This window comes from Sapajus apella, unplaced genomic scaffold (genome assembly GCF_009761245.1).
Source record: "Sapajus apella isolate SASKATOON/1434 unplaced genomic scaffold, GSC_monkey_1.0 scaffold7, whole genome shotgun sequence".
NCBI lineage: Eukaryota > Metazoa > Chordata > Mammalia > Primates > Cebidae > Sapajus > Sapajus apella.
The window spans coordinates 18999234-19014214 of record NW_022436947.1 but is presented as its reverse complement, the minus strand read 5'-3'; the positions used below and the strand labels follow the sequence as shown (position 1 = coordinate 19014214).

The window sequence follows — 14981 nt, the reverse complement described above, 5'->3', positions numbered from 1 at the left end:
GACAAAATAATAGTGAACATAGGCTGGAGTGGTCACGAAAAGCTTCATCCACAAGAAAAAACACAAGTGGGACCTTGAAAAAAAGTATCATTTAAGCAAAGAAAAGAAAAGTGTCATGTTTTCTTTTGGTATCCTCCACAGCGCCAGAGCGATGCAAAAAGCACTCCTTTTTACAAAATAAATTTAGGATGAGAGAGGAGAACTTCAAATTCAACAAATACAACTTTGGCTACCTGAAAATAACCTCTTGCTTTTCTTAAACTCTCACAACCATAATTTCCTTATATAGCTAATATTTGCTAGATGGATTACATGCCTGGCAATCTGCTGTTAGGCAGATTGCAATCTAAATAACCTCACTGAGTAAGAACACTGGAAGCTAGCATGATTGTCCTTCTCTTCAGATGAGGAACCCACAGCTCACAACCAGCAATGGCAGAGCTAGAGCACAAAGCCAGGACCAGAGATATCAAGTTCCTCGCCCTTTCTTTTACATGGGTTGCAGTCTGCTGGCCCTTTCATTTTTTTTTTTTTCCAGTTTGATTCGTTTATTGACAAATCAAATGAAAAAAAATCACTTAAAAGAAGGGTGTGTGATCATAAATGCAGCTAACAAGGGGAACGCATACAGCACCAGGGAGGAGAGTGAGGCTGGACGTAACATTGCAGGGCGGAGGAGGAAGAGAAAGAAGGGGTGGCAGGGAGTATGAAAGACAGCACCTGCCTGCTGGCCCTTTCATTACTACCATCTTTAGCATTTATAAGGCCTCCTAAAAATAAGTGTTTTATTCAACTGAAGTAATAATTCGTCCTGCCTTCACATGTTAATTATACCAAACATAGGCCAGTCTCTTAAGATTGCAAAAGGTAAAAGGAGCTGTTGGAATGCAGTAGGAGACAGGTTGAAGCACGTAAAAGGATGTGTGGTTGGCAAAACATCAGACTAAGATTCTGCTCCAAACCTTCATGATTCATAAGATTGAAGAATTGGTGGAACATCAGTGCTCACATTACACATCAGGAAACTGACATCCCGTGGATCCTTTCAACCACCTGGTCTTTGGCTATATTATGGTGAATGCCAGCAATTGGACCAGAACTCATTGATCCTGTTTATTATCCTGAAATATGTTATACATCATTAGCATTAAACTAAAGTTCCTGATTATTTAGTACTATTTTAAGTGCAACTACAGTTCTCTGATCATTAAATCAGTTGTTCTCAAATTCAGCTGCATACTAGAATCACTTCGAAGTTTTAAAAAATCTCCAAGCCCAGGAAAATCAGAATTTTTGGAGATGAGGCCCAGGCATCAATACTTTTTAAATTCCTTTTGTAATTCCAAGTTACGGCCAAGTATGAGTCATGCTCTGTATCATAGGCACAAAAGACGATGGCTAATAATGATAATGGCATTTACCTTGTTGCTTAAGAAATTCTTTCCTTCTACTCCTGAAATACATTTTGATTCATAGATACACTAACAATGTGTAATATTGATGCTAGAATAATCTTTTTAAAACACATCTATCTGATCATATTATTCATCACTCCCGTAGGGCAAGGTGAGTGAGGTGCCTACAACACACAATTTGAAGACGCACTCTGAGTCTCGTTATATTTTTCTCCAAACTATGAGCATAAACTATTAGATAGATGTGATTTGGATACTGGCCGTGCCACTTGCCATGTTTTTAAGTGTAGCTGTTATCTTAACTCCCTAACCTGAGTTCTCCCCTTATAGACCTGTCATACCATGAATGCTAACATCCCTGCCTAGCTGGCACCTTCTTATCCTTCAAGGCCAAAGCACATCCTCTTTCTTCATTAGTTTTCCTTCTCCCCACCCTCCTTCCCCCAACCGCTTCACCAAGACCAATTAAACTGTCCTCCCACCTGTACCTCTGAAGCACTTCTAACATACTTTGGAAATTTTCCCATTAGATAATAGTCACTTATTCCCATGTCTGTCTTTCCAGCCATTAAGCAATCTGGCAAAGCACAAAAAAAGCCTTCAGAGTTAGACCTGGGTTTGAATCTCAGCCAAATAACCTTGGACATGCACGCTCTCTGAGCCACAGCTTTCTTATTGTAAAAATATGAAAATAATACTAAACTCAGAGAGTCCTTATGTTCTATTACATGGCAGCTGGGGAAGAAATTGTAGTTTCTTTCTCCAACACACCAAACCCTCCATTTCAAGAGCTAAACCCCATTCCCAATCTAGCTGTGAGTTTTCTGAGGTCACGGACTTCATTCTTGTGACAGTCTCGAGAAACTTGCCCCAAGTCCAGCACATAGCAGGCATTCAGAAAATGTTTGTCATGTGGAAATAAATCAAGAGATAACCAGTGTTTACATATATAGAGAAGTGAATTTTTGAGTATCAGAAACAACTTGCAAGAAGGCCTGGGGCAGAATAAGCACAGGCTTTGAGGGAACAGCAAGGAGACTGTGCTAAACAGAAGAAAAATATGCACTGGGAAATACCACAAGAGGAGAGAACAGAGACAATCAGCATCGCCATTATTAAAGGGTTTGGAATCAGGGAGTATTTAGACTGTCTCAGGTGATTATTGCAGGTTGATATCACTATGCCTGGATGAGATTCCTCACCTTTCCATTGAGCAGATAGGTGGCAGGCTGCATTACGTTCATCAAAACTCCCACTGGACTCCAGCTAAATTTATATCTCAGTGGATTGTTTGAATATTCAGGGGTAGGAAGTCCACCACAGTAGGAAATATATGATTCAATCTGTAAATTAAAGAAACCACAAATAAGGAAGAATTCACAACATGTTAGAAAATATCTAAGTAATTAATTGAAGACAATGATATGAATGGAGTAAACTTGCTACAGTTTTTCATTCTTAAAATTATAAGGCTTTCAAAAATACATCCTTAAAGCCACATGCCATTTGATTAAATAACGGTTGACTATATATATATATTTTTTTAATCCTCTAAATAACATTTTGTTCAGTTAAAAATTCAACTATTAGTTCAATTCTGTTTGGTCAGTTCTACTAATTTTTGTATTCAGATTACATATTTGCATATCTAAAATTTTAATTATATATTTGCATTTTTATAATATTCACATTATAATTTGAAAATACATAAATGAAATTCATATATTTGCATAAATCATATATGCAAATATGATTTGAATACACACATATATACACACACACATTCAAAAAACCCAAAACACTTAATCTGAATCATGCCATTTACACCCAATAGTACCTTGTTATATGTAAAAGATACTTCATATCAACAGACTGCTAATACCCAAAGATCCTTCTCACTTTTAAAAGTCAAACCTTATTACAGAATCTTCGAGGTAGTCTAAAATTTGTATCAAGCCAAAATTTTATAGTAGCATCTGTTTCTCCAAAAATTGGCTGCTACCTAAGACTTTGACATTGTTTTCCTATATGGGTATTTCAGCAGTTATAAGATTTTATTTAAAATTTCTATTCAAAGAATGAGTTATAATATAGCAGCATCTTTAATCAGAGTTAAAGATTATTTCTGTACACAAGAAGTTAGACATTTTAATGTTTCCCTTTGGGTACAAATTGGGCTCACCGTGGCTCCCACTTCCTTGGCTTTATCTATTGTTTCCATTGCTAACATGTGATCCAGACCAGGGTCCAATCCCAATTCAGCAATAACTGTGATGCCAGCATCTTCCACACTGCAGCAGGTAGAAAGAGGGAAAAGAAAAACTTGGATATAAAATAAAAACAATGCCATGGATCCACTCAGTTTGTTTAAAATGATTAAAACTTACCTTTTTTCCAATTCTTTTAATGCTGGTGTGATGTAGCTTGCAGTGATCATGTTAACTTTGTTTGTGATGCAAGCCTTGGCCACAAGAGGGTGCAATACATACGGCAACAAGCTTAAAAACAGGAAGAAACTAATCAGAAACTTCCTTTTTCAACCCTACCTTCCAATGTACTTGAATTGTATTAAAGCTGAATCTTAAGGTACTGTCCTGATTAAATTATTCTCTCAGAAAAGGGAACACTTATACACTGTTGGTGGGAATGTAAATTAGTTCAGTTGCTATGGAGGGCAGTTCAGAGATTTCTCAAAGAGCTAAGAGTTGAACTATCATTCGACCTAGCAATTGCATTACTGGTATTTATTCAAAGGAAATAAATCATTCTACCAAAAAGACACATGCACTTACATGTTCATCACAGCACTATTCACAGTAACAAAGACATGGAATCAACTGACATGCCCATTAATAGTGGATTGACAATGGGTGCTGTGGCTCATGCCTGTAATCCCAGCACTTTGGGAGGCCAAAGGCAGGTGGATTGCTTGGGCACAGGAGTCAAGACCAGCCTGGGCAACATGATGAAACCTTATCTCTACAAAAAATACAAAAACTAGTCCAGCATGTTGGCACGTGCCTGTAGTCCCAGCTACTCCAGAGACTGGAGTGTATCAGGTGTCAATGTAAAGGCTAAAAATGGCTAAAAATCCACATGGCAAACAACAGATGATGCTGTACTCAAAGCTAAGCTTTGATTGGCTTTTCAACAAATTTGGCTTTGGTATTATAATTTGGTGCTGGGACTGCATAATCATAAGAAATTAAATTTTCATAAATATGAGTGTTATATAAGTGAGTATATCCATATTCTATTCTAGGAACAATAAAATACCCTGTCAATTACATGACAATATTTAAGTTGTTTCTTATTGCCTATTTGGTAAAGCTGTCTACAATACCAACAAAAAAAAATAAAAATCAATATAAACAATATCACACTGTATCATTGTACTTGTAAAATTCATTCTACATATTTCATATTTTCTCTCGGTCACTAAAAACAAAATAAACAATAAAACCACTTTTCAGGCATTTATTCCTCCTCAGGTCAATAGAATCAGGTATTGCTATTGTCAGTATCAAGAGCTCCAGGTCTCTGTGTTTTTGGAGTTTTAATCCAAAAAGAATTACTGCTAACAAATTTGGTAGACTTTTAGAAACCATTGAGCAAAATACTTTGCAAAACTACTTGAATCAAATATTAATAGAAAATCTTCAATGTCATCATCTTAAATGTTAAGTAGAAATTTTTAAAACACATTCTCCATATTAAACTTGCTCAATCAAAATTTTACTAAGATTTAATAATATTTTAAAACTTTGGCCTAATAATAGGGTAAGAAATATAATGGTAGGTCTTTACTTGATGGTACCTTTTTAGACAAAGGGATTAGAGTTCATAATTCATCTTGAATGTGATATAGTAAGCACTCAATGGGACATACTCTTAAAGTTATTTAAGTTGACTCCAACCCAATTACTCCAAAAGGTCGAAAATGTCACTTGTGAAAAATATACACAAAATACATAGGGAATTTTCAAAGAAACATTGAAATCAATTACTATTTTGTATTGAATTGTTAAAAGTTAAATTAAAAAAATTAAAACTATGAGAATTTTACATATTACTATAAAATTTTTGTAAAACATATTCTTTACTCATTTTTTGTAGTCCCTATCACTGTGTTTATATCAAAACATTCTTTCCCTAACTTAAAATATAAAACAATTGGACAGGTATGTTGGCTTATGCCTGTAATATGGCACTTTGAGAGGCTGAGATAGGTGGATTGCTTGAGTCCAGGAGTTTGAGACCAGCCTGGGCAACATGGTGACACCTCGTCTATACTAAAAATATTAAATTTAGCCAGGCATGGTGGCATGTGCCTGTAGTTACAGCTACCTGGGTGGTTGAGGTGGGAGGATCACTTGAGCCTGGGAGGTGGAGGTTGCAGTGAGCCAAGACTGTGCTACTGCACTCCAGCCTGGGTGACAAAATGAGACTTTGTCTCAAAAATACATACGTATATTTAAGGAACACTATAGGATAACACTGTTTAATGGCATTACTATTATTCAGCATAGAAAATACACTAAATAAGAAAACATTAAATATAAAACAGATTTTGCTAGTGCCAAATTTTATCGAAGTCCACTTGCTTGCCAAATTTTAAAATTTGCACATATAAATAGATTGATGTCTTTGTCCATTATATTGTCACATTTTATTTCAGATTGTGTTTCAAATGCATTTTATCATATTATTTACTTTTTTAAAAGAATAAAAAAGTGATATATTTAAGTACCTATGTGTGGTAAAATAAATTATTGTTCTACTCAGAAGGCTAGATTACTCTATTTTGAATCAGGATTTCTTTTCATACTGGTATCAGAGAGGGTCAGTTGATCATTAATCAATTTTTCTAAATAAAAATTAATGCCCATAAATTTTTTATAAATTGAGTAACATTTTAAGTGCATGAAGTGAGCCTGTGTTTAAAGATATCAAGAGACAATGTAAAAATGCCAGCCTACAGAACTGCCTTTCATTACATGTTTTCCAACCTTGCTTTTTTTTTTTTTTCAAAGCAGAACATCACAGAACTTCCTCCAAAGACACAATTTGAATCTGATCTGTGAAAGCGACTAGGTAATCATTATGAGAAAACAGATAACTTTCTTCCTTTCATCTGGAGAAATTATATTCTAAGAATTAATGACTATTCTCATCACTTTGACATCTCAAAACCAAATGTATTTATTTATTTATTAACTACTTTAAGGTTCAGGGATACATGTGCAGGCTTGTTATATAGGTAAACTGTATGTCATGGGAGTATGGCGCACAGATTATTTCATTATCTAGGTAATAAGCATAGTACCCGACAGGTGGTTTTTTGATCCTCACCCTCCTCCCACATTTTACCCTCAGGCAGGCCCTGATGTCTATTGTTCCTTTCTTTGTGTTCATATGTACTCATGTCAAAACCAAATTTAGTTATCCAGTAAATCTCATGTAACTCTGTATCTAGATGTTAGATCTGCATTTTTGTTAGTTACACTCTATTTCAAGATTCGTTGCTATGATGAGACTTAAAACTGTAGTAAGGCTAAATAATCTACTTTTTCATTTTAGTTTTATAAGTCCAAAGGATAAAACAGACACTAAAGTATATGAAATATGAATACCTTATGACCTGCAAACCCACTTCTAAGGATATATCCAACAGAAAAGTGTAATTACTGTTTGGTGAAATGGTCACCAAAAGTCAAATACTGAAATGTGTATAGCAGTGTGACTTATAATAGCCAAACTCCAGAAACAACCTAAATATCCATAGTAGTCAAATAAGTAACAATGGTATATTCACATAATGAAATACTACACTGCAATGAGAATGAATAAACTATCATTTCAGACAATAGCATAAATGACTCTCATAATCACAACATTGAATGGAAGAAGGCAGCCACGAATGAGGACACATTGAATGATTCCAATTATATGAAGTTTGAAAGCAGGCAAAACTATATGTCAGAAACCAGGATAGTGTTTACCCTTAGAGGATGGGTTAAGTGAGGCACCAGGAGGGCTTCTGGGGAATTATTAATATTCTGCTTCTTGATATGAATGATCGTCACAGAGTGTATTCACTTTGTGAAAGTTCATTGAGCTATATACTTATGATTTGTGCACCTTCTGGATCCATACTTCAATTAAAAAGTTTATTTACAAAGAGTATGAAGAGAGGAGGAAAGAAAAAGTAAGAGAAAAATAAGAGAAAAGAAATAACAACAAAAAAATGAAACTCATTTCTTGCCAGATACTGACCTGATAACAAGATCCTGTTTTTCCACCAAGAAGCCCAGCTTCTCTTCTTGTTTACAAATGTCTATGCTAACAGGATTGATATTATATTTCTTCCTTAACTGTTCAATTTGATTCCTCATGTCAGAGCCTATTTCAAGAATTAAAAGTCACATTTTTAGATATGTCAAAGTAAAATATATTTTAACATCTCCAAAAATAGACTTTCAAATTTTAAAAGCTAAGTAGTCTTCTAAAATTTAGAAATCAACATGTTATAAAATATATTTTTCTTCTTCAAAAACTAGGGCATATTTACCTACTGTTATTTCTATATTGTCATCTCTTGATAAATATTCTAGTACGGGCTCAGATACATAGCCAGATCCAAGAACCAAAACCTTTTTCCTGGTGCCCATCGAAAGTGACTGAGCACGTTCTCTGTTAAAATAAAATAAAGTAAAAAGAAGAGAAGGGACTAATTAAAATTTTATTGTTTTTAAATAACAGAATCTTGCTGTCCTCTAACCATACTAAAACCTAGATAATGAAGCAACAATTTCTCTCCACATTACTTAAAATAAGAATCTCAATATGAATGAGTCCCCTATACCAACATATTTCTTTAATTATTTTACATTTTGTCCAATGAAGAGCAATAGACCTGACATCTCTGAGATGTATACCTAGAGATGTATACATGTATTTCATGAATCCCCAGTATTACTAATAAAGTACAGATGCTGGACCTTTTCTTGGCTTACTTATGATTGAGTAACTTGGTCTCATATTTTATCCTTCCAGAAGATGTGATTCAAAATCATGCTAGGGGCTTTATCTTAGAAGCTGTATTTATTCCTCACCACAATCCCAGAAGACAACACTTTGAGGAAGGGATTATTATTATTCATCATTGTTTTGTCACATATCTTTAGGGTCACTTGAAAATAGTCAAAACCATGACTTTGAATCACAAATGTCATGGGTTAAATATAGAAACCAAAGACTAGTGTTAGATATTATTTTAATTCTTGAACAGTTTATTCTACTGGATTTATATTAATATCTTCTGGACAGATGACTTTCTTTCCCACTAACTATGACCTCAAAGGCAGCATCTAAGACTTACCCATCTTTACAAACCCATTAATGTTCAGCACATTTTGTCTTAAATATGGAATTTACTCATTAAATATTTTTTGAATCAAATTCTCCGATATCAACACAAAACTATGGAAAAGGTCTGGTGCCCGGGACTGAAGTACGCTCTGTTATTTAGACTCTTTAGTCTCTTTTAATGTCTCTCGAATGTTAACTCACAAACATTTTCATTAATTTTAAATAAATTTAAAAAAAATAAGTATAAAAGATCCTGTCCCTCTATACCCCCAACATACATACTACTGATGTGAAGAGGTCTCCTTTAACTAGTACTGTTCTCCCATTTCACCTCCCAAAGAGAGCCACTATTATTTGGTTATTATATATTCTGTCTAACAATATTTTCTATCGTTTGTATAATTAAAACAATATTTTGATGTCCAAATACCAAACACTCAAAACACTCACTCACTTCTAGATTCTAATACTGTCCAGCCCATCAGTATCCCCAGACCCCAGACTCCAGGTTAATAATCACTATGCTAAGTAATGAAAAGAACAGAAGAATAAGGCAGGGTTCAATACACAGTAAATTTGCTTTCAAAATGCAACCTTTGCTATCAGTATATTGGCACAAGATTCCATCAGAGAAAGAGGGCAGCAAGTCCTAGCAACTGGAGCCAAGTAAACCTGCTGCTACATGAAATATGACACATAAGACAGAAGATACCATCACGATCAGTCATGTTGGACATGTCATTAGTATCAGTAATATAAAAGATCATCAGATAATGAGAATCAAAACAGAGCTATGAAAAACAAACATATGAAGTTTTACCCGTAAGAAACTCTCCTATAGGGTTATAGAGCTAGCTTCTCTTAAAAAAGAAAAAAAAAAACAATTAAATACTTAGTGTTTGATGCCAGAATATTTCACTGACACATTCAAAAGTAACTATAATCGATCAGGTGTGGTGGCTTACGCCTGTAATCCCAGCACTTTGGGAGGCCATGGGGGGTGGATCACCTGGGGTCAGGAGTTTGGAACCAGCCTGGCCAACATAGTGAAACGCTGTCTCTACTAAAAACATAAAAATTAGCTGGGTGTGGTGGTGGGCACCTGTAATCCCAGCTACTTAGGAGGCTGAGGTGGGAGAATCACTTGAACCCAGGAGTTGGAAGTTGCAGTGAGCCAAGACCACGCCATTGCACTTTAGCCTGGGCAACAAGAGTGAAACTCTATCTCAAAAAAAATTAAAAAACTTTAAAAAAATAAAGTAAAAGTAACTATAATCACACCAGCACATATGGAAAAGTCCTAAGTATAGTAGGCTTGATCTGGGCAGATCTCTTTGTTTACTGCTTATAGGTAGAACCACTGAAAAAGACAGTAAGACAGTTGTGTTGTGTTGTTTTGTTTCCCTAACTCTGGTTTCTCCTGAGACTTCAATGGGTCCCTTTTTTAACGTGAATAGACCAGCAGAGTAGATATAAACATAGATCAAGGACAATCAGCTGGAGGAGACTGGAACATTCCAAAAAAATAAAATCAACGTTTTCAAACTTTAAATAGTAAAATCAATTAAGGAAACAAGGGCCTTAGCTAAAGACCTTTCTAAGGTAACTGTTCTCTTGAGTAGATTTGCTACATTACTTTTTGGCATCTTCCCCCTAATAAGAATCCCTGGAGAAAACTACCTCTTATTTTCATCAATTGTTTATTCACTACTCTCTTAATTTGTAACCACGAATTCACTTTCCTAAACATTATATTAAACAAAAGAGAATCCAAACCCTCAACTGAAACCCAAACTGAAAGCACCACGGAAAGGTTAGTGTGCTTATTTTCCTTTTGAGAAAATAACCGAGGCATGACCATGCATAAAAGCTGGAGAAAGAACAAGAAGCTACCTGAAGGACAATCCTTTTGGATTTTTGCTTGCTTACCCACACATCTACATAGGATATTAGAAAGCCAAAATTATGCTATACTACTGTTTAGGGGGAAACAGCCACAGTGGTTTCAGCCGGCCACTTAGTTTGGATTTCCTACATTTTCAAACATTATCAAAATTTATATATTGCACAAACCTAATATTAAGAACGCTCATTAAAGCATTAAAAACACTCATCAATTCCCAGGTAAGAATAAATATATAAAACAAGAGAATGTGATCAATACTTACCTGCTTTCCCGGAGTTTCTGGATATATTTATATTTATCAGGTAATGTACCGTTGGATGTAATCACTGCCTAAATGCATATGACACAAGACATTTTAGTATTTACATTTTAGTCCTACAAACATGGTCTCATGACTGACAGAGAAGAGACAGAATGGCAAAGATGGAGAGAGGGAGAAAGACAGAGAGAGGAGAGCAAAAATGGTAGTAGAAAAAATACATTTATGAAAAAGATATTCTCGTAACTTACATCTCTCACCACAGGAGAAAAATTTTGACTTTCAAGAGGCTGTGTCGCATCTGATAATATCTGAAAGAAAAATGAGATTTATAAGAGACAAATGACACCACAAAGAAGGCCTCTTGGTGCTTGTATCCATATTAAAATATTAATCAGGGGAAAAATAATTTAAGAAATAGTTTTCTAAGGATCACCGAGATTGGTAATAGAAGTCTTCTACAAGCAATCAACTCTGCCCTCAGGAGCGATGTTTCAGCACAAGTTCCAATTTTAAAACTAATATTGGATTACAATCATCTTTGCTTGCTGTGAACACAAAAAAGCTTATCCTTTCCAACCAGTTAAATGTATCCTATTAAGCATGTTGTCAAATATCTTCACAAGTTTTAGAGCTACAGTCCTCCCTTCAAGGGCCTGTGCCCGATTCCACAAGTTCAATCTGTTCTATTAGGAGTAAAGAATGAGGCTTTTCCACTCAGCAAGGCCACCACTTCTGCAGTAAGGGGTCTCCCTCAAATCAGTATTAGTAGCTATATGTATAGGCACATCAGCATTTCAACAGTAGTAGCCAAAGTGACTTGACCAAGTAGACCTTGAAAGTCATTCACACTCTCTTCACATTATCTTGCAAAATTGAGTCAAAGAGACAACACAAATAGTAAGATGTCTCATATTAACATATCAGCAACCTTCTAGTCATCCTCTTTTCTCCCAAGGAATCCAACTCTTGAATACACTGCCAAAAAGTAATGGGCATATAAGTTAATCCCTCTCAAGGGACCCAATTCTTAAATATACTGTCAAGAAATGATGGGAATATAAATCAGCATTGCTGCTTCTGGTGAACAGTGAAGGGCCAATGAGACAATCTTTCCTCCCTAACTATAGGTTAAGATCTAGCTCACTCAGCCAACTAAGAACAAGAAAAATGTACCTAGAAGGTGCTGGTAACAGAATTTATTTATTGTATTAAAATAAATAGAAAATTGTTTTCATGTATCTAAAGCATAATACATTCTAAAATAAATGGTCATTTGTAAAAGGTCAGTTCTCCAAAGAACTGAAACCTAGATTTCAATTACTTCATCCTAACTGAATTTAGATGAATTTCTCCTAACCTTTATCCTTGTCTATTTCCCTACCCAAAACAAAGAATATATTATCTGGAGGAAAATCACATAACATCCTCTAATTGTCTCTAAAATTTTGAATATGCAATGTCTAGTATTCAACCAAAAATAAATAAATATATTGAAAAATAAGAATTTACTGAAAACCATAAAAACCAAGGAAAACAACAGGGAACATAAATAGAACCAAGAAGTGTATTGGATTTCACAAATATAAGTCTAAATTGTGATTAATATGTTCAAAAAATAAAAGAACAATATAGATTTTTTTTAAAAAAACAAAAAACCTTTAAAATAAATAAATATAAATTTTTGATAAATGAAAAATAACATGTTTCAAGTCTTGGAAGACATAAATATCCAGATACATGAAGCTCAACAATCTTCAAACAGAGTCAACCCAAAGATGTCCCCTCTGAGGCACATTATAATCAGCTGTCAAAACGAAAGACAAATGTATATTAAAAGTAGCAAGATAAAAATATCATGTTACATGTAAGGGCATCTCCATTAGACTATCAGCAGATTTCTCAGTAGAAATCCTGCAGGCCAGGAGAGAATGGGATGATCTCTTCAAAGTGCTAATGCACAGAAAACTGTCAGTCAAAAATGTTATACACAGCAAAGCACTCCTTCAGAAGAAAAGAAAAAATAAACTCTTTCCCAGAAAAGAAAAAGTTTAGGGAATTCCTCACTACTAGAGCTGCTCTATAAAAATGTTTAAGGAAGTTTTTCAAGTAGAAAAAAAGAACATTACTAATATGAAAACATGTAAAAGTACAAAATTAACTGGTAAAGGTAGATATATAATCAAATCCAGAATACCCCAATATTGCTATGGCACTCTGCAAATTATATGTATACATAACCCTAGGATGAAGGTTAAAATTCAAAACAGTCAAAAATAATGATTGCTACAATAAAGTATTAAGAAATAAGTAATTTTAAAAGATGTAAATTGTGACATTAAAAAATATTAACTGGTTGCACCCAATTCAGAAAGGTAAAAAAGAAATATATATATATGTACATACGAATATAAAATTATATATATATGCTATATGCATATATACACACATGCTGGCAGGAGGGTAGAAGTCTAGAGTTTTTGCATGCAACTGAATTTAAGATGTTATTAGTATAAAGTAGTCTATTATAACTATGTTTTATGTAAGCCTTGTGGTAACCACAAAGCAAAATACTAAAGCAGATATACAATGATAAAGATAAAAGAACAAAAATTTAGCACTAAAGGAAATCACTAAATCACAATGATAAACAGGAGAGGAAGAAAAAACAAATAAGCTATAAAACGATCAGAAAACAATTAACAAAATGGCAGTAGTTAAGTCCTTAACATATCCTAATTACTAATGATCCACAATTAGAAATTCCATTTGACCCAGCAATCCCATCACTGGGTATATACCTAAAGAACTATAAATCATTCTACTATAAAGACACATGAACACGTATGTTCTTTGCAGCCATGTGTACAATAGCAAAGACCTGGAACCAACCCAAATGCCCATCAATGATAGACTGGACAAAGAAAATGTGGTACATATACACCATGGAATACTACACAGCCATAAAAAATGATGAGTTCATGTCCTTTGTAGGGACTTGGATGAATCTGGAAACCATCATTCTCAGCAAACTGACACAAGAACAGAAAACCAAACACCATATGTTCTCACTCATAGGTGGGTGTTGAACAAGAACAAGAACAAGTAGACTCAGAGACGAGCATCGCACACCGGGGGCAGTTGGGGGGGGTAGGGGAGAGACAGCAGGATGTGGGGAGGGAGGGGAGGGTGGGGAGGGATAACATGGGGAGAAATGCCAGATATAGTATGTACCTAAAGTAAAATAAATAAATTTTTTTAAAAAAGATGAAATTGTCCAATTAAAACACAGCATGGCTGAATGGGTTAAAAAAACAAAGCTCTACTATTCACAATAGCGAAGATATGGAACTAATCTAGATACTCATCAGGGGTAGATTGGATAAAGAAAGTGTGGTACATATATACCAGGGAATACTATGTAGCCACAATAAAGAATGAAATAGGCCAGGCACAGTGGCTCACAGCTGTAATTCCAGCAATTTGAGAGACCAAGGTGATCAGATCACCTGAAGTTAGGAGTTCAAGACCTGCCTGGCCATCATGGTGAAACCCTGCCTCTATTAAAAATATAAAAATTAGCCAGGCATGGTGGCAGGCACCTATAATCACAGCTACTTGGGAAGCTGAGGCAAGAGAATTGCATGAACCCAGGAGGCAGAGGTTTGTGAGCTGAGATGGTGCCACTACATTCCAGCCTGGGTGACAAAGCAAGACTCTCTCACAAAACAGCAAAGCAAACAAACAAACAAAGCAATGAAATCATGTCCTTTGCAGCAATGTGGATGCAGCTGAAGGCCATTATCCTAAGCAAATTAATTTAGAAACAGAAAACCAAATACCACATGTTCTCAATTACAAGTGGGAGCTAAACACTGAGTACACATGGATACAAAGAAGGGAACAGAAACCAGCGTGTATTTGAGGGTGCAGGCTGGGAGGAGGGTGAGGATTGAAAAACTACCTATTGGGTAATATGCTTACTACTTGAGTGATGAATTCATTTTTACTCCAAATCCCAGTGACATGC

At 35.1% G+C, this 14981-nt stretch overlaps 1 protein-coding gene across 1 annotated transcript in view; it reads right to left on the bottom strand.

Moving 5' to 3' along the window:
- Positions 1-14981, bottom strand: part of AASS (aminoadipate-semialdehyde synthase) — a 61217-nt gene that overhangs the window by 13576 nt on the left and 32660 nt on the right. The window contains exons 12-18 of the mRNA XM_032276156.1: positions 11203-11262; positions 10955-11022; positions 7987-8108; positions 7692-7818; positions 3803-3913; positions 3598-3706; positions 2618-2758 (exon numbers count right to left, since the gene is read on the bottom strand). Of these exons, the coding sequence (XP_032132047.1) occupies positions 2618-2758; positions 3598-3706; positions 3803-3913; positions 7692-7818; positions 7987-8108; positions 10955-11022; positions 11203-11262 (738 nt within the window). The remainder of the gene's footprint in view (positions 1-2617; positions 2759-3597; positions 3707-3802; positions 3914-7691; positions 7819-7986; positions 8109-10954; positions 11023-11202; positions 11263-14981) is intronic.